The sequence below is a fragment of the Scyliorhinus torazame genome, chromosome 19 (assembly GCF_047496885.1).
Source record: "Scyliorhinus torazame isolate Kashiwa2021f chromosome 19, sScyTor2.1, whole genome shotgun sequence".
NCBI classification, from domain to species: domain Eukaryota; kingdom Metazoa; phylum Chordata; class Chondrichthyes; order Carcharhiniformes; family Scyliorhinidae; genus Scyliorhinus; species Scyliorhinus torazame.
The window spans coordinates 43,792,665-43,819,911 of NC_092725.1; the positions used below are offsets into that span (position 1 = coordinate 43,792,665).

Sequence of the window (27,247 nt, forward strand, 5' to 3'; positions counted from 1 at the left end):
TACAATGGATGTTCTGTCTTGAATCGGGACTGTTAAGCATTTGTGATTGGAGTATGTCATGGGAATGCCACTTTAAGAAATGTTTGTCTTCTCAAGTGGCTGCGGTGATGTCATTGTGTAGTTGGAGCTGGGCTCTGGCTCTGCTTTTTACTTTCATTTTGAGCTGGAAGCTGTTTTTGGCTCTGAGTTTTAGATGCATTTTCAGTTGGAGAGTTGCATTCAAACCAAGAAGGTGTATTTTGGCACCTCTCTCTGCATGCTAAAGAATGTCTCCAGATCACTTGATGATTTCAAAGTAATACTTGTTTCTGTAAGGAATGCAAACCTACTGTCTTTGTTAAAACGGGTCTTTGGCTTATGGGTGTTGTTAGGAAAGTTACTAAGGGTTACCTATGGAGTACTGTATCTTTGGGGGGGGGGGGTATCAGTGTTGGTAATTGATAAGATATTTACTGTGTGTTTATAAAATGTGAATTGGATTCATAGAATAAAACATTGTTTTGTTTAGAAATACTTTAGATCTCTGTTGCATCACACCTGTAAAGTGGGCACTTGTGCTCCCCATAACCAAATTCTATGAAAGGTTCTGGGTCAGCTGAACTCCATGATATACTTCTGTGTTCTCTAAACCCTGGCCCATAATAAGTAGATGTGGAAAGCCAGAAAATATATATTTATCGTGAATGATATGAGAACTAAAGACATTTTAATGAACATATATGTTATGCGGCCTGTCATTAATATGCAGAATTTCTGAGATATCCTGGAGAGAGATTCAGTCATGGATTTCAATAGAAAGTTAAATAATTAATTGAAGATTAACAAATCTGCAGGACAACGGTTGAGTCTTATCTTAAAGTTTCTTCCAGTCATCTGGCTGGGCAAGGATGGCAAAATGGCTCCCTTCTGTGTTGTGTCCATCCTCTGAACCTGTAACTTTGTGATAGAAATGAGAACAGTCCAACAGAAGCATGAAGAGATCACACGTTCATTTTCTACAAAGAGAATAAATAGTCTAAACATAGAAAATACAGCACAGGACAGGCCCTTCAGCCCAAGATGTTGTGCTGAACTTTTGTCCTAGATTAAGAACAAATCAATCTACACCCCAGCATTCTAGCGTAATCCATGTACCTATACAATAGGTCCCTAATGCTTGAAGGTCCCTAATGTTTCCGACTCAACTACTTCCACAGGCAGTGCATTCCATGCTCCCACTACTCACTGGGTAAAGAACCTACCTCTGACATTCCCCCTATATCTTCCACCATTCACCTTAAATTTATGTCCCTTTGTAATGGTTTGTTCCACCCGAGGAAAACGTTTCTGACTGTCTACTCTATCTATTCCCCTGATCATCTTATAAACCTCTATCAAGTCACCCCTCATCCTTCTCCGTTCTAATGAGAAAAGGCCTCGCACCCTCAACCTTACCTTGAAAGACCTATCTCCATTCCAGGCAACATCCTTGTAAATCTCCTTTGCACCTTTTCCAAAGCTTCCACAAAGTTCCTAAAATGAGGCGACCAGAACTGTACACAGTACCCCAAATGTGGCTTTACCAAGGTTTTGTACAGCTGCATCATCACCTCACGGCTCTTAAATTCAACCCCTCTGCTAATGAACGCGAGCACACCATAGGCCTTCTGCACTGCTCTATTCAAGTGATGGCAACTTTCAAAGATCTATGAACATAGACCCCAAGATCTATGCTAAGTCTAGGCTTGCATTTCCTCGAGTTAAGAGTTAATGTAATCATTTGTTTTTAATATGTCGAAGCAAATCGATGAAAATATCAAGTTAAATTGTTAATTTTAAAACTGAGATTCATAGATGTTTGATTAGTCAAAGGATTTTGGCAAAAAGCTGATTCATGGAGTACATGATGATCACTCATAATGTTTTTGAATGGTGGAACAGGTGCAAAATGTAAATTGCTTCCTCCGATTTTATGTTCGTTTTGGGTGTGAATGACATGGTCCAGATCGGCAGGAGTGAGGGATTGATGGAATAATTGCACTGGGGTAATTTTGAGACAATGACATACAGGAAGGAGAAAGGCTACAGTCGGGAAAATATTGAACATTCTGAATAGAACTTCCACAATCCCGTGTCAGAGAGTCAAAGTTGAGATTTTAATTGGGAAAGGAAGGAACAGGGTGAAACGGGAATACTAAGCACTACTGGCTCACTGCAAACTGCTGGAAAGTTAGTTTCATTCAGAAATGATTTTCAGGAATGAAGAAAGATATTACCGTTTGCTGGAAATGCAGCTTCCCAGTCTTGCTACCATCCTATATAAATCATAGAATCTCCAGAGTGGAAAAGGAGGCCATTCGGCCCATCGAGTCTGCATCATCCATGTTCCACCCTATCTCTGCAACCCAATAATCTAATTGTCACATCCTTGGACACTAAGTGGCAATTTCCCATGGCCAATCCACCTATCCTGTACATCTTTAAACTGTGGGAGGAAACCGGAACACCCGAAGGAAACCCACGCAGACACACTCCACACAGATTGTGACCCAGGGCCGGCATTAAACCCGGGTCCCTGGCACTGTGAGGCAGCAGTGCTCACCACTGTGTCGTTCTGTATGCTTACAGCTCTCAATATTATTCCCGACAGACACAAAATTAAGAGAATGTGCTGGACTTTGAGGCTTTTAAGCTTTAGCTATCCCAATATTTGGACCGGAGGGAAAGCTGCTGACGAAATGTGTTTGTTCAAGTGACTGTACATAATAGCTATGATCAAGTGTATACCGTGTCAGTATAATGTTCTCTCTCTCTCTCTCTCTCATACATATATATCAGAGCCCATTAGAAAGGATCGACTCACAGCGCCCAGAAAAGGGGGAGTCTCCAAGCAATCAGAGGCCATATTGATATGGGAAAACCGGCAATCCTTCAGATAGAACGCATTTACTATCCTGTTCTTTCAGCGGTTGGAGTTCCTGGTAAGCTTTTATTTCACCTGTTTACGATGAACATAAGTGTAACTGCGATCTTCTGTGGAAAGGATTATTTATTTCCGTATCTCTGAGTTGTCTGTCCCCACCCCATTTGTTTTCAATGGTTTAATGCTCTCAATATGTTTTTGTTTGTCTTGTAGCAGCAGTATGATATTCACACCGGTTTTTATTTGTCTAACCCTGTTATTTATGTTAGATTTTTCTTTGGACTGAACTAACTGCAATGCCATGTGTGGACTAGGAGCATGAATCAGCCAACTAGGAATTGCAAACAGTTCGTTTTCTGGGACATTTTCTTTCCGTAAATGCTTTCAATGGTTGGTCATGAAGCAGTTTAAAGTTCAAGTGTTACATGTCGGGCAGCATATTGCCCTTCCTCGGAAATCCTATGGTTACTAGTGTTGTGAAATAGTATCACATTATCAATGGTTTTCACTCTTGGCAAACCTTTTCACATTATCACTGTTTCTGATAAAGCTGCAGGGTACCAGCTGCTGGACAAAGATTGTTGCTGACCCTTTCACAATTTCTTTTCTGGTTCACTGTATATTAATTAAGGTCACGGGAATCTATTGAAAAATGAGTCGTCTTAAATTTTCCCTGTATCATTTTGCACTGCAAAATTATGGATTATTAAGAGTTATTTCATTTACCTCTACATTATGAATAACAATGACACTGCCCTACTTTGTTCATTGAACAGTCGCGCCATCTAATGCTATATTTTATAATTATAGCAAAACTAATTTCAGTTAATGTGTCCGGAATAAGCATGTAATTGTGTTTGTGTTATGCATTACACGGATCAACGCATAAAAGGTTCAGTATCTAACAAAGTCACTCTCAGAAAAGATTTTGTGTCGTGAAAAACATTGCAGCATGTTAGGATTGAGACGCATGGGGAATGGACTTTGGGAAACAGATAAATGGAAGGACTAATGCCAAATGAAAATAGCATTCAGAAATTAAGTGAGAAAAAGAGATACTAAAACGACAAGCTCAAAGAGAAGAGGCATTTGAAGTATTTATTCTGTTATTGTGGGTCTTGCAATCCTAGTATTTTCTTGTCAGGTCCTCAAGCTGAATTGGCGACTAGATTTTATATCTCCAATTTATTGTATGTTTTCAAGAAGCAGTTGGATATCGCACTTGGAATGAAGGGGCTCAACGGATATGGGGGAAGGAACGATCAGGCTATTTTCAGTTGGAAGATCAGCCATAATGGAGCAAAATCTAAAGGCTGGATAGCCTCCGCTAGCTCCTATTTTCTATGTTTCTAAACCTATTATGTGAATGAGAGATGTTGGACAGGCTTCGGGGAGGATGGGCGAGAATGGCCCACCGCATAATTCAGAACATCTGATTTCCTCGTGTTAACCCCGTAGTTATATTGATACTCCAGTTAAGTTTCTGCCAATGGTGCACAACAAGATGTTGATAGACGAGTTCAACTATGACAATATCGTTTTTAGTGCAGGAGAGAAAGTTAGTTTCTCTGTTGTTATTAGATGGCCACGGTCTTATACTGTTGTGACGAGGCATTGCGGGAGAAGAGTTCTTGCCGGAATGTTGTGAGTATTCAATGCCTCAGTGCCTCCTCCCCACCTCCTCCTCTCCGCCCCCCCCCCCCCCCCACTTTGTAATATTACTTCGAATTAATCGAATTAGCTGTAGAATGAAATTCGTGCGAATTCGGATGTGAGGAGATGCATCATTCACTCAGCATATCTGAGCGAAGATAGTTGCAAATTTTTCAGAACTTTTTTTGATAGCGTGACTCGCTCCCCCATCAATTTTGAGGGAATCGTTTGTGGAGTCCCGCCCTCCAGTTATTTGTTAACTGTGTATCACGATTGGCTGCGACCTGACAAAGGCGCTCAAAGAACAAAGGACAATATAGCACAGGAACAAGTCCTTTGACCCTCCAAGCCTGTACCAATCATGATACCAACCTTGGCCAAACCCCTCAGCACTACTTTATCATAGAATTTGCAGTGCAGAAGTAGGCAATTCAGCTCATCAAGTCTGCACAGGCCCTTGGAAAGAGAACCCTACCCAAGCCCACACCTCCGCCCTAACCCCACACCTCCAGCTTATCCCCGTAACACCACCTTACCCTTTTTGGACACTCGGGGCAATTTAGCATTGCCAATCCACCTAACCTGCACATCTTTGGACTGTGAGAGGAAACCGGAGCACCCGGAGGAAACCCACGCAGACATGGGGAGAACGTGCAGACTCCGCACAGACAGTGACCCAAGCTGGGAATCAAACCTGGGACATTGGAGCTGTGAAGCAACTATGCTAACTACTGTGCGAGCATACTGCCCTTGTGCTGTATCCCTCTATCTATACACCTAGCCTATCCATGTATTTGTCGAAATTATTTTTAAATGCCGTAAATTTATCTGCTCCACAACCTCTCCTGGAAACTCATTCCAGGCACTCGCCACCATCTGTGTGGAAAAATCTCCCTCGAATTACTCCTCTGAACTTTGCCCCATGGACCTTAAACCTATGCCCCCTGGTGAATGACCCTTCCAACTTTGGAAAGAGTGCCTGCCCATCCACTCTCTTAATGCCCCTCATAATCTTGTAAACCTCTGTCAGGTCACCCCTCTACTTCTGTCGTTCGAATGAAAACATTATGAGTCAAATCGGCCTCTCTGCATAGCTAACACCCACCAGACCAGGTAACATCCTGGTAAACCTCCTCTTCACCCTCTCCAAATCCTCCACATCCTTCTGCTGTGTGGCGACCAGAATTATCATAGAATCATAGAAGTTTACAGCATGGAAACAGGCCCTTCGGCCCAACCAGTCCATGCCGCCCAGTTTTTACCATTAAGCTAGCCCCAGTTGCCCGCACTTGGCCCATAACCCTCTATACCCATCTTACCCATGTAACTATCTAAATGCTTTTTAAAAGACACAATTGTACCCGCCTCTACTACTACCTCTGGCAGCCCATTCCAGACACTCACCACCCTCTGAGTGAAGAAATTGCCCCTCTGGGCCCTTCTGAATCTCTCCCCTCTCACCTTAAACCTATGCCCTCTAGTTTTAGACTCCCCTACCTTTGGGAAAAGATGTTGACTATCTACCTTATCTATGCCCCTCATTATTTTATAGACCTCTATAAGATCACCCCTAAGCCTCCTACGCTCCAGGGAAAAAAGTCCCAGTCTATCCAGCCTCTCCTTATAACTCAAACCATCAAGTACCGGCAACATCCTAGTAAATCTTTTCTGCACTCTTTCCAGTTTAATAATATCCTTTCTATAATAGGGTGACCAGAACTGCACACAGTATTCCAAGTGTGGCCGTACCAATGTCATGTACAACTTCAACAAGACGTCCCAACTCCTATTTTCCATGTTCTGACCAATGAAACCAAGCATGCCGAATGCCTTCTTCACCACCCTGTCCACCTGCGACTCCACCTTGAAGGAGCTATGAACCTGTACTCCTAGATCTCTTTGTTCTATAACTCTCCCCAACGCCATACCATTAACTGAGTAGGTCCTGGCCTGATTCGATCTGCCAAAATGCATCACCTCACATTTATCTAAATTAAACTCCATCTGCCATTTGTCGGCCCACTGGCCTAATTGATCAAGATCCCGTTGCAATCCTAGATAACCTTCTTCACTATCCACTGTGCCACCAATCTTGGTGTCATCTGCAAACTTACTAACCATGCCTCCTAAATTCTCATCCAAATCATTAATATAAATCACAAATAACAGTGGACCCAGCACCGATCCGAGGCACACCACTGGTCACAGGCCTCCAGTTTGAAAACAACCCTCTACGACCACCCTCTGCCTTCTGTCGTCCAGCCAATTTTGAATCCAATTGGCAACCTCACCGTGAGCTTTAACCTTCTGCAATAACCTACCATGCGGTACCTTGTCAAAGGCTTTGCTAAAGTCCATGTAGACAACGTCTACTGCACTGCCCTCATCTACCTTCTTGGTCACCCCCTCAAAAAACTCAATCAAATTTGTGAGACATGATTTTCCACGCACAAAGCCATGCTGACTGCCCCGAATCAGTCCTTGCCTCTCTCAATGCTTGTAGATCCTGTCTCTCAGAATACCTTCTAGCAACTTACCTACTACAGACGTTAGGCTCACCAGTCTGTAGTTCCCAGGCTTTTCCCTGCTGCCCTTCTTAAAAAAGGGCACAACATTCGCCACTCTCCAATCTTCAGGCACCTCACCTGTGGCTGCCGATGATTCAAATATCTCTGTTAGGGGACCCGCAATTTCCTCCCTAGCCTCCCACAACATCCTGGGATACATTTCATCAGGTCCCGGGGATTTATCTACCTTGATGCGCTTTAAGACTTCCAGCACCACCTCCTCTGTAATATGCACACTTCTCAAGACATCACTATTTATTTCCCTTAGTTTCCTAACATCCATGCCTTTCTCCACCGTGAATACCGATGAGAAATATTCATTCAGGATCTCACCCAACTCTTGTGTCTCTGCACATAGATGTCCTTGTTGATCCTTAAGAGGCCCTACTCTGTCCCTAGTTACTCTTTTCCCCTTTATGTATCTGTAGAATCTCTTTGGATTCTCCCTTGCATTATTTGCCAAAGCAATTTCATGTCCCCTTTTTGCCCTCCTGATTTCCCTCAACTCTATTTCGACAATCTCTATACTCTTCAAGGGATCCACTTGATCCCAGTTGCTTATGTACGTCATATGCCTCCTTCTTCTTTTTGACCAGAGTCTCAATATCTCGAGTCATCCAGGGTTCCCTACTTCTACCAGCCTTGCCCTTCACTCTAAAGGGAATGTGCTTACCCTGCACCCTGGTTAACACGTTTTTAAAAGCCTCCCATTTACCAGCCGTCCCTTTGCCTGCCAACAGTCTCCCCCAATCTACCTCTGCAAGTTCCTGTCTGATACCATCAAAATTGGCCTTGCCCCAATTAAGAATTTTAACTCTTGGGCCAGACCTATCATTCTCCATAGCTATCTTAAAACTAATGGAGTTATGGTCACTTGTCCCAAAGTGATCCCTCACTAGCACTTCTGTCACTTGCCCTTCCTTATTTCCCAAGACGAGGTCAAGTTTTGCCCCCTCTCTAGTCGGTCCATCCACATACTGAATGAGAAATTCCTCCTGAATACACTCAACAAATTTCCCTCCTTCCAAGCCCCTAATGCTATGGCTGTCCCAGTCAATGTTGGGAAAGTTAAAGTCCCCTACTACTACCACCCTATTATTCTTGCAGCTATCTGTAATCTCCTTACATATTTGCTCCTCAATTTCCCGCTGACTATTTGGGGGCCTGTAGTACAGTCCTGCCAAGGTGATCTCTCCCTTCTTATTTTTCAGTTCCACCCATATAGACTCAGTGGGCGAACCCTCGGATATATCCCCTCTAAGTACTGCCGTGATGTTCTCCCTAATCAAAAACGCCAATCCCCCTCCTCTCTTACCTCCTGTTCTATCCTTTCTATAGCATCTGTACCCCGGAACATTGAGCTGCCAGTCCTGCCCCTCCCTTAGCCATGTTTCAGTCATAGCTATAATATCCCAGTCCCATGTGCCCATCCATGCCATGAGTTGATCCGCTTTGCCCGTCAGGCCCCTTGCATTGAAATAAATGCAGTTTAATGTAGACCTTCCTTGCTCTCTGCCCTGCTTTCTCTGGTCATGCTTTACACACTCTCCCTTCCTGCCTTTTGTTTCTGTCCCCACTGACTTCCTACATCGGTTCCCATCCACCTGGCACATTAGTTTAAACCCTCCCCAACTGCACTAGCAAACACACCCCCGAGAACATTGGTTCCGGTCCCACCCAGATGCAGACCGTCCGATTTGTACAGGTCCCACCTCCCCCAGAACCGGTCCCAATGTCCCAGGAATTTGAAACCCTCCCTCTTGCACCATCTCTCAATATTGTATGCAATATTCCAAGTGCGGCCTCATCAATGTTCTGGTATTTTGGTTATACAAAGAAAAGTGCAGGACAGGAACACTTCTGTATTTTGGAGGTTTGATCGATACTGGTTTCGCTTGTGGTTTCTTTACTTTGCAAATTTGGATTTCTAATTCAAAACGCTTTTGTGGGTTCTCTCAGAGTGATACGGTCGCTTCTGGGTCGAATCCCGGCAGATGTCACCAATAACTGTTGCCTTTTTTACCTACTGTAAATATGGCAGTCAGTGAGGTTCCCCTCCTTTCTTTGGATATCTATACTATATTGCTCAGAGTCGCCAGGTAATCAAATGATACCACCACAAGGTTCAACCGGCTATCAATCAAAGAGCCAAACACCAGTTAGTTCGTACAAGAACAAAGAACAAAGAAATGTACAGCACAGGAACAGGCCCTTCGGCCCTCCAAGCCCGTGCCGACCATGCTGCCCGACTAAACTACAATCTTCTACACTTCCTGGGTCCGTATCCTTCTATTCCCATCCTATTAATATATTTGTCAAGATGCCCCTTAAATGTCCCTATCGTCCCTGCTTCCACTACCTCCTCCGGTAGCGAGTTCCAGGCACCCACTACCCTCTGCGTAAAAAACATGCCTCGTACATCTACTCTAAACCTTGCCCCTCTCACCTTAAACCTATGCCCCCTAGTAATTGACCCCTCTATCCTGGGGAAAAGCCTCTGACTATCCACTCTGTCTATGCCCCTCATAATTTTGTATACCTCTATCAGGTCTCCCCTCAATCTCCTTCGTTCCAGTGAGAAAAAACCGAGTTTATTCAATCGCTCCTCATAGCTAATGCCCTCCATACCAGGCAACATTCTGGTAAATCTCTTCTGCACCCTCTCTAAAGCCTCCACATCCTTCTGGTAGTGTGGCGACCCAGAATTGAACACTATACTCCAAGTGTGGCCTAACTAAGGTTCTATACAGCTGCAACATGACTTGCCAATTCTTATACTCAATGCCCCGGCCAATGAAGGCAAGCATGCCGTATGCCTTCTTGACTACCTTCTCCACCTGTGTTGCCCCTTTCAATGACCTGTGGACCTGTACTCCTGTACTTTCAATACTCTTGAGGGTTCTACCATTCACTGTATATTCCCTACCTGCATTAGACCTTCCAAAATGCATTACCTCACATTTGTCCGGATTAAACTCCATCTGCCATCTCTCCGCCCAAGTCTCCAGACAATCTAAATCCTGCTGCATCCTCCGACAGTCCTCATCGCTATCCGCAATTCCACCAACCTTTGTGTCGTCTGCAAACTTACTAATCAGACCAGTTACATTTTCCTCCAAATCATTTATATATACTACAAAGAGCAAAGGTCCCAGCACTGATCCCTGTGGAACACCACTGGTCACAGCCCTCCAATTAGAAAAGCATCCCTCCATTGCTACTCTCTGCCTTCTATGGCCTAGCCAGTTCTGTATCCACCTTGCCAGCTCACCCCTGATCCCGTGTGACTTCACCTTTTGTACTAGTCTACCATGAGGGACCTTGTCAAAGGCCTTACTGAAGTCCATATAGACAAAATCTACTGCCCTACCTGCATCAATCATCTTAGTGACCTCCTCGAAAAACTCTATCAAGTTAGTGAGACATGACCTCCCCTTCACAAAACCGTGCTGCTTCTCACTAATACGTCCATTTGCTTCCAAATGGGAGTAGATCCTGTCTCGAAGAATTCTCTCCAGTAATTTCCCTACCACTGAAGTAAGGCTCACCGGCGTGTAGTTCCCGGGATTATCCTTGCTACCCTTCTTAAACAGAGGAACAACATTGGCTATTCTCCAGTCCTCCGGGACATCCCCTGAAGACAGCGAGGATCCAAAGATTTCTGTCAAGGCCTCAGCAATTTCCTCTCCAGCCTCCTTCAGTATTCTGGGGTAGATCCCATCAGGCCCTGGGGACTTATCTACCTTAATATTTTTTAAGACACCCAACACCTCGTCTTTTTGGATCACAATGTGACCCAGGGTATCTTCTCCAGACTCAACATCTACCAATTCCTTCTCTTTGGTGAATACTGATGCAAAGTATTCATTTAGTACCTCGCCCATTTCCTCTGGCTCCACACATAGATTCCCTTGCCTATCCTTCAGTGGGCCAACCCTTTCCCTGGCTTTTTATGTGCGTGTAAAAAGCCTTGGGATTTTCCTTAACCCTATTTGCCAATGACTTTTCGTGACCCCTTCTAGCCCTCCTAACTCCTTGCTTAAGTTCCTTCCTACTTTCCTTATATTCCACGCAGGCTTCGTCTGTTCCCAGCCTTTTAGCCCTGACAAATGCCTCCTTTTTCTTTTTGACGAGGCCTACAATATCTCTCGTTATCCAAGGTTCTCGAAAATTGCCGTATTTATCTTTCTTCCTCACAGGAACATGCCGGTCCTGTATTCCTTTCAACTGCCACTTGAAAGCCTCCCACATGTCAGATGTTGATTTGCCCTCAAACATCCGCCCCCAATCTATGTTCTTCAGTTCCCGCCTAATATTGTTATAATTAGCCTTCCCCCAATTTAGCACATTCATCCTAGGACCACTCTTATCCTTGTCCACCAGTACTTTAAAACTTACTGAATTGTGGTCACTGTTACCGAAATGCTCCCTTACTGAAACATCTACCATCTGGCCGGGCTCATTCCCCAATACCAGGTCCAGTACCGCCCCTTCCCTAGTTGGACTGTCGACATATTGTTTTAAGAAGCCCTCCTGGATGCTCCTTACAAACTCCGCCCCGTCTAAGCCCCTGGCACTAAGTGAGTCCCAGTCAATATTGGGGTAGTTGAAGTCTCCCATCACCACAACCCTGTTGTTTTTACTCTTTTCCAAAATCTGTCTACCTATCTGCTCCTCTATCTCCCGCTGGCTGTTAGGAGGCCTGTAGTAAACCCCCAACATTGTGACTGCACCCTTCTTATTCCTGATCTCTACCCATATAGCCTCACTGCCCTCTGAGGTGTCGTCCCGCAGTACAGCTGTGATATTCTCCCTAACCAGTAGCGCAACTCCGCCTCCCCTTTTACATCCCCCTCTATCCTGAAACATCTAAATCCGGGAACGTTTAGCTGCCAATCCTGCCCTTCCCTCAACCAGGTCTCTGTAATGGCAACAACATCATAGTTCCAAGTACTAATCCAAGCTCTAAGTTCATCTGCCTTACCCGTAATACTTCTTGCATTAAAACATATGCACTTCAGGCCACCAGGCCCGCTGTGTTCAGCAACTTCTCCCTGTCTGCTCTGCCTCAGAGCCCCACTGCCCCTATTCCCTAGTTCTCCCTCAATGCTCTCACCTTCTGACCTATTGCTCCCATGCCCACCCCCCTGCCATACTAGTTTAAACCTAGTGTGACACTAGCAAACCTCGCGGCCAGGATATTTATGCCTCTCCGGTTTAGGTGCAACCCATCCTTCTTATATAGGTCACACCTGCCCCTGAAGAGCTCCCAGTGGTCCAGATAACGGAAACCCTCCCTCCTACACCAGCTGTTTGGCCACATGTTTAGCTGCTCTATCTTCCTATTTCTAGCCTCACTGGCACGTGGCACAGAGAGTAATCCCGAGATTACAACCCTAGAGGTCCTGTCTTTTAACTTTCTGCCTAGCTCCCTGAACTCCTGCTGCAGGACCTCATGCCCCTTCCTGCCTATGGCGTTAGTACCAATATGTACAATGACCTCTGCCTGTTTGCCCTCCCTCTTCAGGATGCCCTCTACCCGTTCGGAGACATCCTGGACCCTGGCACCAGGGAGGCAACATAGAACATAGAACATAGAACATAGAACAATACAGCGCAGTACAGGCCCTTCGGCCCACGATGTTGCACCAAAACAAAAGCCATCTAACCTACACTATACCATTATCATCCATATGTTTATCCAATAAACTTTTAAATGCCCTTAATGTTGGCGAGTTCACTACTGTAGCAGGTAGGGCATTCCACGGCCTCACTACTCTTTGCGTAAAGAACCTACCCCTGACCTCTGTCCTATATCTATTACCCCTCAGTTTAAGGCTATGTCCCCTCGTGCTAGCCATTTCCATCCGCGGGAGAAGGCTCTCACTGTCCACCCTATCTAACCCTCTGATCATTTTGTATGCCTCTATTAAGTCTCCTCTTAACCTTCTTCTCTCTAACGAAAACACCCTCAAGTCCATCAGCCTTTCCTCATAAGATTTTCCCTCCATACCAGGCAACATCCTGGTAAATCTCCTCTGCACCCGTTCCAAAGCCTCCAAGTCCTTCCTATAATGCGGTGACCAGAACTGTACGCAATACTCCAAATGCGGCCGTACCAGAGTTCTGTACAGCTGCAACATGACCTCCTGATTCCGGAACTCAATCCCTCTACCAATAAAGGCCAACACTCCATAGGCCTTCTTCACCACCCTATCAACCTGGGTGGCAACTTTCAGGGATCTATGTACATGGACACCTAGATCCCTCTGCTCATCCACACTTTCAAGAACTTTTCCATTAGCCACATATTCCACATTCCTGTTTTTCCTTCCAAAGTGAATCACCTCACACTTCTCTACATTAAACTCCATTTGCCACCTCTCAGCCCAGCACTGCAGCTTATCTATATCCCTCTGTAACCTGCTACTTCCTTCCTCACTATCGACAACACCACCGACTTTAGTATCGTCTGCAAATTTACTCACCCACCCTTCTGCGCCTTCCTCTAGGTCATTGATAAAAATGACAAACAGCAACGGCCCCAGAACAGATCCTTGTGGTACTCCACTTGTGACAGAACTCCATTCTGAACATTTCCCATCAACCACCACCCTCTGTCTTCTTTCAGCTAGCCAATTTCTGATCCACATCTCTAAATCACCCTCAATCCCCAGCCTCCGTATTTTCTGCAATAGCCTACCGTGGGGAACCTTATCAAACGCTTTGCTGAAATCCATATACACCACATCAACTGCTCTACCCTCGTCTACCTGTTCAGTCACCTTCTCAAAGAACTCGATAAGGTTTGTGAGGCATGACCTACCCTTCACAAAGCCATGCTGACTATCCCTGATCATATTATTCCTATCTAGATGATTATAAATCTTGTCTCTTATAATGCCCGCCAAGACTTTACCCACTACAGACGTGAGGCTCACCGGTCTATAGTTGCCGGGGTTGTCTCTGCTCCCCTTTTTGAACAAAGGGACCACATTTGCTATCCTCCAGTCCTCTGGCACTATTCCTGTATCCAATGATGACATAAAAATCAAAGCCAATGGTCCAGCAATCTCTTCCCTGGCCTCCCAGAGAATCCTAGGATAAATCCCATCAGGCCCCGGGGACTTATCTATTTTCAGCCTGTCCAGAATTGCCAACACCTCTTCCCTACTTACCTCAATGCCATCTAATCTATTTACCTGGAGCTCAGCATTCTCCTCCACAACATTATCTTTTTCCTGAGTGAATACTGACGAAAAATATTCATTTAGTATCTCGCCTATCTCTTCAGACCCTACACACAACTTCCCATCCCTGTCCTTGACTGGTCCTACTCTGTCCCTAGTCATTCGCTTATTCCTGACATACCTATAGAAAGCTTTTGGGTTTTCCTTGATCCTTCCTGCCAAATACTTCTCATGTCCCCTCCTTGCTCGTCTTAGCTCTCTCTTTAGATCCTTCCTCGCTACCTTGTAACTATCCATCGCCCCAACTGAAACTTCACACCTCATCTTCACATAGGCCTCCTTCTTCCTCTTAACAAGAGATTCCACTTCTTTGGTAAACCACGGTTCCCTCGCTCGGCACCTTCCTCCCTGCCTGACCGGTACATACTTATCAAGAACACGCAATAGCTGATCCTTGAACAAGCTCCACTTATCCAGTGTGTCCAAAACTTGCAGCCTACTTCTCCACCTTATCCCCCCCAAGTCACGTCTAATGGCATCATAATTTCCCTTCCCCCAGCTATAACTCTTGCCCTGCGGTGTATACTTATCCCTTTCCATCCTTAACGTAAACGTCACCGAATTGTGGTCACTGTCCCCAAAGTGCTCACCTACCTCCAAATCCAACACCTGGCCTGGTTCATTACCCAAAACCAAATCCAATGTGGCCTCACCTCTTGTTGGCCTGTCAACAAACTGTGTCAGGAAACCCTCCTGCACACACTGAACAAAAAACGACCCATCTAATGTACTCGAACTATATCTTTTCCAGTCAATATTTGGAAAGTTAAAGTCTCCCATAATAACTACCCTGTTACTTTCGCTCATATCCAGGATCATCTTCGCCATCCTTTCCTCTACATCCCTAGAACTATTTGGAGGCCTATAGAAAACTCCCAACAGGGTGACCTCTCCTTTCCTGTTTCTAACCTCAGCCCATACTACCTCGGAAGATGAGTCCCCATCTAGCATCCTCTCCGCCACCGTAATACTGCTCTTGACTAGCAGCGCCACACCTCCCCCTCTTTTGCCTCCTTCCCTGAGCTTACTAAAACACCTAAACCCCGGAACCTGCAACATCCATTCCTGTCCCTGCTCTATCCACGTCTCCGAAATGGCCACAACATCGAAGTCCCAGGTACCAACCCATGCTGCCAGTTCCCCTACCTTATTTCGTATACTCCTGGCATTGAAGTAGACACACTTCAAACCACCTACCTGAACACTGGCCCCCTCCTCCGACGTCAAATCTGAGCTCCTGACCTCTATACTCTCATTCTCCCTTACCCTAAAACTACAATCCAGGTTCCCATGCCCCTGCTGCATTAGTTTAAACCCCCCCAAAGAGCACTAACAAATCTCCCCCCCAGGATATTTGTGCCCCGCAGGTTCAGATGTAGACCATCCTGTCTGTAGAGGTCCCACCTTCCCCAGAAAGCGCCCCAGTTATCCAGAAATCTGAATCCCTCCCGCCTGCACCATCCCTGTAGCCACGTGTTTAATTGCTCTCTCTCCCTATTCCTCATCTCACTATCACGTGGCACGGGCAACAACCCAGAGATAACAACTCTGTTTGTTCTAGTTCTGAGCTTCCATCCTAGCTCCCTGAAAGCCTGCCTGACATCCTTATCCCCTTTCCTACCTATGTCGTTAGTGCCAATGTGGACCACGACTTGGGGCTGCTCCCCCTCCCCCTTAAGGACACGGAAAACACGATCCGAGACATCACGTACCCTTGCACCTGGGAGGCAACATACCAAACGTGAGTCTCTCACGCTCCCACAAAATCTCCTATCTGTGCCCCTGACTATAGAGTCCCCAATTACTAATGCTCTGCTCCTCTCCCCCCTTCCCTTCTGAGCAACAGGGACAGACTCTGTGCCAGAGGTCTGTACCCCATGGCTTACCCCTGGTAAGTCGTCCCCCCCACAAGTATCCAAAGCGGTATACTTGTTTCTCAGGGGAACGACCGCAGGGGATCCCTGCACTGACTGTTTTTTCCCCGTCCCTCTTACAGTTACCCATCTATCTCCAATCTTTGGTGTAACTAATTCCCTGAAGCTGCTATCTATGACCCCCTCTGCCTCCCGAATGATCCGAAGTTCTTCCAACTCCAGCTCCAGTTCCCTAACTCGGTCTTGGAGGAGCTGGAGATGGCAGCACTTCCTGCAGGTAAAATCAGCAGGGACACTAACGGCATCCCTCACCTCAAACATCCTGCAGGAGGAACATTGCACTCCCTTCCCTGCCATTCCTCTAACTTTCTACCAAGATCTGGCTAACAACTAAATTTAAAAAAAATTTTATATATTAAAAAAAAAATAAAGAATAAAAATTATTAATAACAATAATAAAATATGGTACTTACCTCACACCAAAGGGTTTTATTATTAGGTTAGAGGAGGAGGGCGGGTGGGAGACACTACACGTGTAGTGTCTCGGGTTTCCTCTCCACCAGAATTTATTGGTGAGGGTCTTCCCAGACGTCCGCGGGTCGACTTCCTGTTCCCACCTTAAACACTAGGATTTTTTAAAAAAAGTTTATTTAAAGGAGAAACTTACCTCCCAGAAATCACTTCCGCACTGCCCCCGCAGAAATGGACTAACCTGCTCCGCTCCTGCTGAAATCGACTTGGCCTGCAAGGTAAGCAAGTTGTTAATCTGTACTCACCTCACCACAGACAGCAACCTTTTAAATGGTCCCCTCTGTCTCGCAGCCCCCGCGCTTTTCAAAATTCCCGCGCTGATTCTAAGGTCCCAGCTCTCACTCCCGAACTCAACAGCTGACCTGCAAGGCAAGTAAGTTAATCTGTACTCACCTCACCACAGACAGCGACCTTTTAAATGGTCCCCTCTGTCTCGCAGCCCCCGCGCTTTTCAAAATTCCCGCGCTGATTCTAAGGTCCCAGCTCTCACTCCCGAACTCAACAGCTGACCTGCAAGGCAAGTAAGTTAATCTGTACTCACCTCACCACAGACAGCGACCTTTTAAATGGTCCCCTCTGTCTCGCAGCCCCCGCGCTTTTCAAAATTCCCGCGCTGATTCTAAGGTCCCAGCTCTCACTCCCGAACTCAACAGCTGACCTGCAAGGCAAGTAAGTTAATCTGTACTCTCCTCACCACAGACAGCGACCTTTTAAATGGTCCCCTCTGTCTCGCAGCCCCCGCGCTTTTCAAAATTCCCGCGCTGATTCTAAGGTCCCAGCTCTCACTCCCGAACTCAACAGCTGACCTGCAAGGCAAGTAAGTTAATCTGTACTCACCTCACCACAGACAGCGACCTTTTAAATGGTCCCCTCTGTCTCGCAGCCCCCGCGCTTTTCAAAATTCCCGCGCTGATTCTAAGGTCCCAGCTCTCACTCCCGAACTCAACAGCTGACCTGCAAGGCAAGTAAGTTAATCTGTACATACCATCCTGGAGTCTCGTTCATGTCCACAGAAGTGCCTATCTGTGCCCCTGACTATAGAGTCCCCTATTACTATTACTCTTCTGCGCTTTGACCCTCCCTTCTGAACATCAGAGCCAGCCATGGTGCCACTGCTCTGGCTGCTGCTGTTTTCCCCTGATAGGCTATCCCCCCGACAGTATCCAAAGGGGTATATCTGTTCGAGAGGGGGACAACCACAGGGGATTCCTGCACTGACTGCCTGCCCTTTCTGGTGGTCACCCATTTCTCTGCCTGCACCTTGGGTGTGACCACATTTACATAACTGCGATCTATGACACTTTCCGCCACCTGCATGCTCCTAAGTGCATCCAATTGCTGCTCCAACCGAACCATGCGGTCTGTGAGGAGCTCCAGTTGGGTGCACTTTCTGCAGATGAAGCCATCCGGGACGCTGGAAGCCTCCCGGACCTGCCACATCTCACAGTCAGAGCACAGCACCCCTCTAACTGACATTGCGTCAATAAATTAAAATTAAAATTTGTCTTTTTTTTTATAAAATATTTTTTTTTAAATTTCAAAGTTACTGTCAACTATCTGTTTCCTAGCACTAGATTTCTAATAGAAATGCGATAGCTAACTATAATACTCTCCGATTTCTGGCTTAGATATCCCTCTAAATTATAATTAAGTTATTATGTTTAATTAGTTACCAAATACTCAAATTTTTTTTAAAATTTAGGGTAGAATCCCAACCAGCCACTCTGGCCACAGCTTTTCTGTGATGTCACTTCAGTTTCCCCCCGACACACACACTTTGAAAAAAGGTATAAAAGTAAAAATAAGTCAAAATCACTTACTTACCTTCTGAGTGTCTTAGATGTTCTCAGGTTCTCTCGCTGACAGAGACTGCTCCTCCACCTCCGAACCTTGACCTGCACAATGCTAATAATATAATAATAATATAATATGGCACTTACCTTACACCATTATTATTATTATTATTATTAGGTTAGAGGAGGAGGAGGGTGGGTGGGAGACACTACACGTGTAGTGTCTCGGGTTTCCGCTCCACCAGAATTTATTGGTTGGGGGGGGGGGGGGAGATACTCCTGATCAAGGGTACTATATTTACACACACAATTAATCATGCAACATAAACACTACTAGTTAAGCTACACCTATCGACTATGGCAACCTGTACTTAACTTCAGGCACCCGGCTTAGGTCAGAGGAACACTGGCCGTTGTTCGATTCAGGATCTATCGAGTCTGTAGAAGTAACTGTTGCTCAGCTAGGCTCATCTGTCTGGTAGCGGGCGTTGAACTTGCTTCTGATGGTGCTGCACTTGGAAGTAAACGTTGCTGGAGCGCCAGGTCCAAGAGAGGCTGAACACATGGTGGTGTCTCTTTTTATTCTTGGGGGTTTTCGTGCTCTTTTGGGTGGGTCCTTCAGTTTGGACCCCACTAATTGGGTAACTCCTGATCACTGTGTTCGATTCAAACCATAAAGGGGCGGGTGCCTTGATGGCTGGGCGTGTCCTAAGTGGTCATTGACCCTGTTGTTTACACTTCCCGAGTACAGGGAGTGGTGCCGAAATGTCTGGGATTGTATCGGTCGCTCAAGTATCAGTATTTAGTCTGGCGGAGATGGGCCATCAAATGCTAATCGGTTGGGGGTTTCAATACCGTCTGGATTCCTCACTCGCAAATATACATTCCGGCCCTCAGTGCGGCTAAATCTCGCACTGTCCATTTTTCCCGCTATGCTTTGCGACCTTCCCTGTTCCTGGTTGTATGTGGCCATCCCAGATTGCTACATTCTGTCCTCTTGATCCTCAACGCGAAGCGTGAAGGATCACACTGCTGGATCTTCTCCTGTTCTCTGACATGCTGGGTACCCTCAATCAAGGACAGGTTCTATCCTACTCTGTCCTATGGGTCAAAATATTTACCCAAGTTTTCCCTATTACAACACATATATTTCTCAAAAAATTCTAAAGGGGCACCATAACATTCAAACATACATTTCAGTCTCTTTACACAAAGGGGAAATTCTAACTGTCTTTAACTAAACTACACACATTCTTTGGTTATCTAATAACCAAAGAACTTATCTTACAATACAAAATAACCAATAGCAGCATCACATTCCTACTTATCACTAATGTCCAAGTAACTTTATTAAAAACAACAACCGCAGAATTTATTAGGGAGGAAGGATTCAGAAAGAGTATGGGGTTTGCTGGAGTCCGAGGAAAGGGGCTCTGAGTTTGTATACTGGAGGACGGGAGGCTCTCCTTCACCATTTCCGAAGTCTGATCATCTGGATGACACTGCAAAGTATAGCTATGACCAATAGGGCCTCTACTGTGTATGAAAGGGAGTACCATTTTATGATATTATCACACCATGTGGGGGTATCAGTGGCTGTGTCTATGTGTGGTGTAGTGTCCGGACTAGGGGTGTTGTGTTGGGTGGTCATGTTTAGGGCCTGTGTGGTGAGGGGTGTAGGGTCCGCTAACGCGCGCAACTGTCTTGTTCCAACGACGATCATGATTCAGATCATCAGGTTTTTCTTCATCTTGTCCATGTCTTTCTCCCTCTTCAGGTATCCGTATCTTCCTGGGGGTACAAGCATAATATCTGTTATTATCTTGTTGCTTAATATCTCGTTTGTCTGTCTGTTTCTCCTTCTCGTCAATTTCCCATTTAGAATTGTCACTATATGTGACTCACTCAATTTTTTTTTTAAAACAACCATTTGGGAGACCAGACATCCGAAAAAAAATTTGGTCACAGTGTGAGCACTCTCGCAACCTGTGTTTTATGGGCTGATGGGCGGATAATTTCTCCATCCTCTGCAGACTTGTTTCAATCAAGTGTTTTGAATGTGTAAATAGCAGATGGGGGGATAGCAACCGAAGGGTGGCCGGAAAGGGGACAAAAGTTGTGGCAACTGTGCATTCTTTAAACCACAGTTGTAAAAAGAACAGCAAAAGAGTTTCGAAAATAATTCTCCGAATGGGGTGCGGATGGTGCACGGCAGGGCAAGAATGGGTGGAATCCCCGGGTAGGATGGTTGCTCCACTACCCGAGCTTGGCTGACCAAATGCATAGGGGTCCTCGGGCAGGGAGGGGATCAGTGTCATTACTCCACTGCCTGAGTGACTTTCCAAGGGCGGTAAGAATTTGAGGATATATGGGCTTTCAGCAAACTTATGCCTTTTACTGCCATGTGGCATCAGAAGATTACTGTATCAAGAAATGTGTCTGAGGTCAACACACAAAATCATACAAGAGAGAACATTCAACATTAAAAACAAACTAAAGAAGAAAGTGGGCAGGTTCCATCAGGGAAAGGACACCGTAAATCTCAATCAGTTCCTTTCTCTCATCATCTGGGCACTTCAAGGTTCCATTTCAAAAAGGATCTCAAAGGGGTTAGCATGGTGGGTGTCAGACTCTGAGTCATCACCATCTCCCGGGTGCCAAACTCGTGACTGGAGTTTTAGTGCCAATGCGGCGTGTGCCGATGTGGGGTACATCTCATCGTTCCATGTCAGATGACAGGAGTATCAGATGACAGGAATGATCGCGGTGCCAATGTTTCAAATTCTGTATGGCGGTAGGGGCAAGGGGGGTGTCGCTAACGTCGGGTGGTGGGTCAGGTTCTGGTAATGGCCAATAGATTGTCTCTGAGGGGCCAAACATATCGTGGTCGGTGTGGCTGTAGGAACTGGGGCCTGGTCTGTGTTTCCATTGTTCAGGTCGTCAGTTGTGCTGTCGCTGTCGCTATCGCTGTCGCCAGCAGCCGAATCAAGTGTTGGGGTGAAATTTGACTCTGGGGACGGGGTCAAGGTCGTGTCTGTGGACGTGCTGTCGCTGCTGGGGGAGGGTGGGATTGGTTGTCAGTGGGCGGGTCTCCGCTGTCTGCCATTGCCAATGAGAGGTGCTGCGAGTGGCTGCGCTGCGTGCCATAAACCTTAAGCTGGTTTAAATGGAACCTCCTGACTTTCCATTAGGAGATGTGATTTTGTAAACTGAGGGGCTAACTTTATCGGAGATTGAGTAGGATCAAGCAAATTTAGGGGCGAGGAATGAACTGGGATTGTACAGGGAGATCATGACTTGCTGTCCGACTGTATACTATGTCGGATATACTGTCTTATCAAAGCAAGCCTTACCCTGCTTTTGTCTAGCGCCTAGTCGAACAGCTGCAGTGAGCTGTGCTGCTTTAATATTCTCCATGTTTTGGACCGCTTTCTCGTGGGTCAGGGCGGTGACTGCGGGGCTGGCCAAATCAAGTCCAACTAAATACCCGGTACCCTTCATGGGTCGTCTGGTCATGAGGATATGGGGGGTGTAACCTGTCGAACTCGACACCGTGTTTCTAATAAACATCAGTGCGAATGGGAGCACTGTGTCCCATGTTTAAACTAATGTGGCAGGGGGATGGGAACCGATGCAGGAAGTTGGAAGGTAGTAAAACGGGGACAGAAATAAAAGGCAGTAAGGGGGAAAGTGTAAGGCAGAGAAGCCATAGTCAAAAATCAAAAAGGGCGACAGTACAAGGTACAGTGACTGAGGGGAGCTCAGTGAATAGGACCAGGAATACTAAAAGAAATAAAACGGGAAGTGAAAACATTAATGGTAAGCGATGCGGCAGGTTGTTACAGGAAGATGTGGGTTCGACGACAAGGAAAATTAGGAGAAAGGTTAAGAGGAAATATAACTTAGGAGAGGTTACTGATCGAGGTGTTAAGATTAAGAACAGAGGTAAAAAAAGCCAACATAAGTGTACTTTTCCTGAATGCTCGTAGTATTCGGAATAAGGTAAATGAGTTGATGGCGCAAATCATCGTGAATGACTATGATTTAGTGGCCATTACTGAAACATGGTTAAAGGATGGTCACGACTGGGAGTTAAATATCCGAGGGTATCAAACTTTTCGGAAGGACAAAGTGGATGGTAAGGGAGGTGGTGTAGCTCTGTTATTTAAGGATGACATCCGGGCAACAGTAAGGGATGACATCGGTGCTATGGAGGATAAGGTTGAATCCATTTGGGTGGAAATCAGGAATAGTAATGCGAAAAAGTCACTGATAGGAGTAATCTATAGGCCACCAAATAGTAACATTATGGTGGGGCAGGCTATAAATAAAGAAATAACAGATGCATGTAGAAATGGTACAGCAGTTATCATGGGGGATTTTAATCTACATGTTGATTGGTTTAACCAGGTCGGTCAAGGCAGCCTTGAGGAGGAGTTTATAGAATGTATCCGTGATAGTTTCCTCGAACAGTATGTAATGGAACCTACGAGGGAACAAGCGGTCCTAGATCTGGTCCTGTGTAATGAGACAGGATTGATTCAGGATCTCATAGTTAGGGATCCTCTCGGAAGGAGCGATCACAATATGGTGGAATTTAAAATACAGATGGAGGGTGAGAAGGTAAAATAAAGCACTAGTGTTTTGTGCTTAAACAAAGGAGATTACAATGGGATGAGAGAAGAACTAGCTAAGGTAGACTGGGAGCAAAGACTTTATGGTGAAACAGTTGAGGAACAGTGGAGAACCTTCCAAGTGATTTTTCACAGTGCCCAGCAAAGGTTTATACCAACATAAAGGAAGGACGGTAAAAAGAGGGAAATTCGACCGTGGATATCTAAGGAAATAAGGGAGAGTATCAAATTGAAGGAAAAACCATACAAAGTAGCAAAGATCAGTGGGAGACTAGAGGACTGGGAAATCTTTAGGGGGCAACAGAAAGATACTAAAAAAGCTATAAAGAAGAGTAAGATAGATTATGAGAGTAAACTTGCTCAGAATATAAAAACAAATAGTAAAAGTTTCTACAAATACATAAAACAAAAAAGAGTGGCTAAGGTAAATATTGGTCCTTTAGAGGATGCGAAGGGAGATTTAATAATGGGAGATGAGGAAATGGCTGAGGAACTGAACAGGTTGTTTGGGTCGGTCTTCACAGTGGAAGACACAAAAATAACATGCCAGTGACTGATGGAAATGAGGCTATGACAAGTGAGGACCTTGAGAGGATTGATATCACCAAGGAGGTAGTGATGGGCAAGCTAATGGGGCTAAAGGTAGACAAGTCTCCTGGCCCTGATGGGATGCATCCCAGAGTGCTAAAAGAGATGGCGAGGGAAATTGCAAATGCACTAGTGATAATTTACCAAAATTCACTAGACTCTGGGGTGGTCCCGGCAGATTGGAAATTAGCAAACGTGACACCACTGTTTAAAAAAGGAGGTAGGCAGAAAGTGGGTAATTATAGACCAGTTAGCATAACTTCGGTAGTAGGGAAGATGCTGGAATCTATCATCAAGGAAGAAATAGCGAGGCATCTGGATGGAAATTGTCCCATTGGACAGACGCAGCATGGGTTCATAAAGGGCAGGTCGTGCCTAACTAATTTAGTGGAATTTTTTGAGGACATTAACAGTGCGGTAGATAACGGGGAGCCAATGGATGTGGTATATCTGGATTTCCAGAAAGCCTTTGACAAGGTGCCACACAAAAGGTTGTTGCATAAGATAAAGATGCATGGCATTAAGGGGAAAGTAGGAGCATGGATAGAGGATTGGTTAATTAATAGAAAGCAAAGAGTGGGGATTAATGGGTGTTTCTCTGGTTGGCAATCAGTAGCTAGTGGTGTCCCTCAGGGATCAGTGTTGGGCCCACAACTGTTCACAATTTACATAGACGATTTGGAGTTGGGGACCAAGGGCAATGTGCCCAAGTTTGTAGACGACACTAAGATAAGTGGTAAAGCAAAAAGTGCAGAGGGTACTGGAAGTCTGCAGAGGGATTTGGACAGGCTAAGTGAATGGGCTAGGGTCTGGCAGATGGAATACAATGTTGGCAAATGTGAGGTTATCCATTTTGGTCAGAATAACGGCAAAAGGGATTATTATTTAAATGATAAAATATTAAAACATGCTGCTGTGCAGAGAGACCTGGGTGTGCTCGTGCATGAGTCGCAGAAAGTTGGTTTTCAGGTGCAACAGGTGATTAAGAAGGCAAATGGAGTTTTGTCCTTCATTGCTGAGGGATGGAGTTTAAGACTAGGGAGGTTATGCTGCAATTGTATAAGGTGTTAGTGAGGCCACACCTGGAGTATTGTGTTCAGTTTTGGTCTCCTTACTTGAGAAAGGGCGTACTGGCACTGGAGGGTGTGCAGAGGAGATTCACTAGGTTAATCCCAGAGCTGAAGGGGTTGGATTACGAGGAGAGGTTGAGTAGACTGGGACTGTACTCATTGGAATTTAGAAGGATGAGGGGGGATCTTATAGAAACATATAAAATTATGAAGGGAATCTATAGGATCGATGCGGGCAGGTTGTTTCCACTGGCGGGTGAAAGCAGAACTTTGGGGCATAGCCTCAAATAAGGGGAAGTAGATTTAGGACTGAGTTTAGGAGGAACTTCTTCACCCAAAGGGTTGTGAATCTATGGAATTCCTTGCCCAGTGAAGCAGTTGAGACTGAGCTGAGTCCACAAAAGATCAGCCATGATCTCATTGAATGGCGGAGCAGGCTCGAGGGGCCAGATGGCCTACTCCTGCTCCTAGTTCTTATGTTCTTATGTCGTGTTATGCTGCTGTACCATTTTCCGAAGTGTGGCCTTTATTGTCCGATTCATGTGTTCCACAATGCCGCTGGACTGCGGGTAACAGGCAATTCTGTTTTATGCCAAAAATCGTCATGACAGTTTTCATGACCCTGCCTGTGAAGTGCGAACCTTGGTCTGACTCAATACTACGGGGGAGTCCCCATCTAGTGAAAATCTGTTCAGTTAGAATTTTTGCCGTGGCTTTGGCCGTATTTAGAACATAGAACATAGAACATAGAACAATACAGCGCAGTACAGGCCCTTCGGCCCACTATGTTGCACCAAAACAAAAGCCATCTAACCTACACTATACCATTATCATCCATATGTTTATCCAATAAACTTTTAAATGCCCTCGATGTTGGCGAGTTCACTACTGTAGCAGGTAGGGCATTCCATGGCCTCACTACTCTTTGCGTAAAGAACCGACCTCTGACCTCTGTCCTATATCTATTACCCCTCAGTTTAAGGCTATGTCCCCTCGTGCCAGCCATTTCCATCCGCGGGAGAAGGCTCTCACTGTCCACCCTATCTAACCCTCTGATCATTTTGTATGCCTCTATTAAGTCTCCTCTTAACCTTCTTCTCTCTAACGAAAACAACCTCAAGTCCATCAGCCTTTCCTCATAAGATTTTCCCTCCATACCAGGCAACATCCTGGTAAATCTCCTCTGCACCCGTTCCAAAGCCTCCACGTCCTTCCTATAATGCGGTGACCAGAACTGTACGCAATACTCCAAATGCGGCCGTACCAGAGTTCTGTACAGCTGCAACATGACCTCCTGACTCCGGAACTCAATCCCTCTACCAATAAAGGCCAACACTCCATAGGCCTTCTTCACCACCCTATCAACCTGGGTGGCAACTTTCAGGGATCTATGTACATGGACACCTAGATCCCTCTGCTCATCCACACTTTCAAGAACTTTTCCATTAGCCAAATATTCCACATTCCTGTTATTCCTTCCAAAGTGAATCACCTCACACTTCTCTACATTAAACTCCATTTGCCACCTCTCAGCCCAGCACTGCAGCTTATCTATATCCCTCTGTAACCTGCTACTTCCTTCCACACTATCGACAACACCACCGACTTTAGTATCGTCTGCAAATTTACTCACCCACCCTTCTGCGCCTTCCTCTAGGTCATTGATAAACATGACAAACAGCAACGGCCCCAGAACAGATCCTTGTGGTACTCCACTTGTGACTGAACTCCATTCTGAACATTTCCCATCAACCACCACCCTCTGTCTTCTTTCAGCTAGCCAATTTCTGATCCACATCTCTAAATCACCCTCAATCCCCAGCCTCCGTATTTTCTGCAATAGCCTACCGTGGGGAACCTTATCAAACGCTTTACTGAAATCATATACACCACATCAACTGCTCTACCCTCGTCTACCTGTTCAGTCACCTTCTCAAAGAACTCGATAACGTTTGTGAGGCATGACCTACCCTTCACAAAGCCATGCTGACTATCCCTGATCATGCTGACTATCCCTGATCATATTATTCCTATCTAGATGATTATAAATCTTGTCTCTTATAATCCCCACCAAGACTTTACCCACTACAGACGTGAGGCTCACTGGTCTATAGTTGCCGGGGTTGTCTCTGCTCCCCTTTTTGAACAAAGGGACCACATTTGCTATCCTCCAGTCCTCTGGCACTATTCCTGTCGCCAATGATGACATAAAAATCAAAGCCAATGGTCCAGCAGTCTCTTCCCTGGCCTCCCAGAGAATCCTAGGATAAATCCCATCAGGTCCCGGGGACTTATCTATTTTCAGCCTGTCCAGAATTGCCAACACCTCTTCCCTACGTACCTCAAGGCCATCTAATCTATTTACCTGGAGCTCAGCATTCTCCT

General features: G+C 45.5%; 1 protein-coding gene across 1 annotated transcript in view; it reads left to right on the top strand.

Moving 5' to 3' along the window:
* The first annotated feature begins 2,589 nt into the window (after positions 1–2,589).
* LOC140396101 (probable G-protein coupled receptor 139) overlaps positions 2,590–27,247 on the top strand; it is a 43,748-nt gene continuing 19,090 nt past the window's right edge. Inside the window, exon 1 of the mRNA XM_072484211.1 lies at positions 2,590–2,960. Within this exon, the coding sequence (XP_072340312.1) occupies positions 2,891–2,960 (70 nt within the window). The 5' untranslated portion in view covers positions 2,590–2,890. The remainder of the gene's footprint in view (positions 2,961–27,247) is intronic.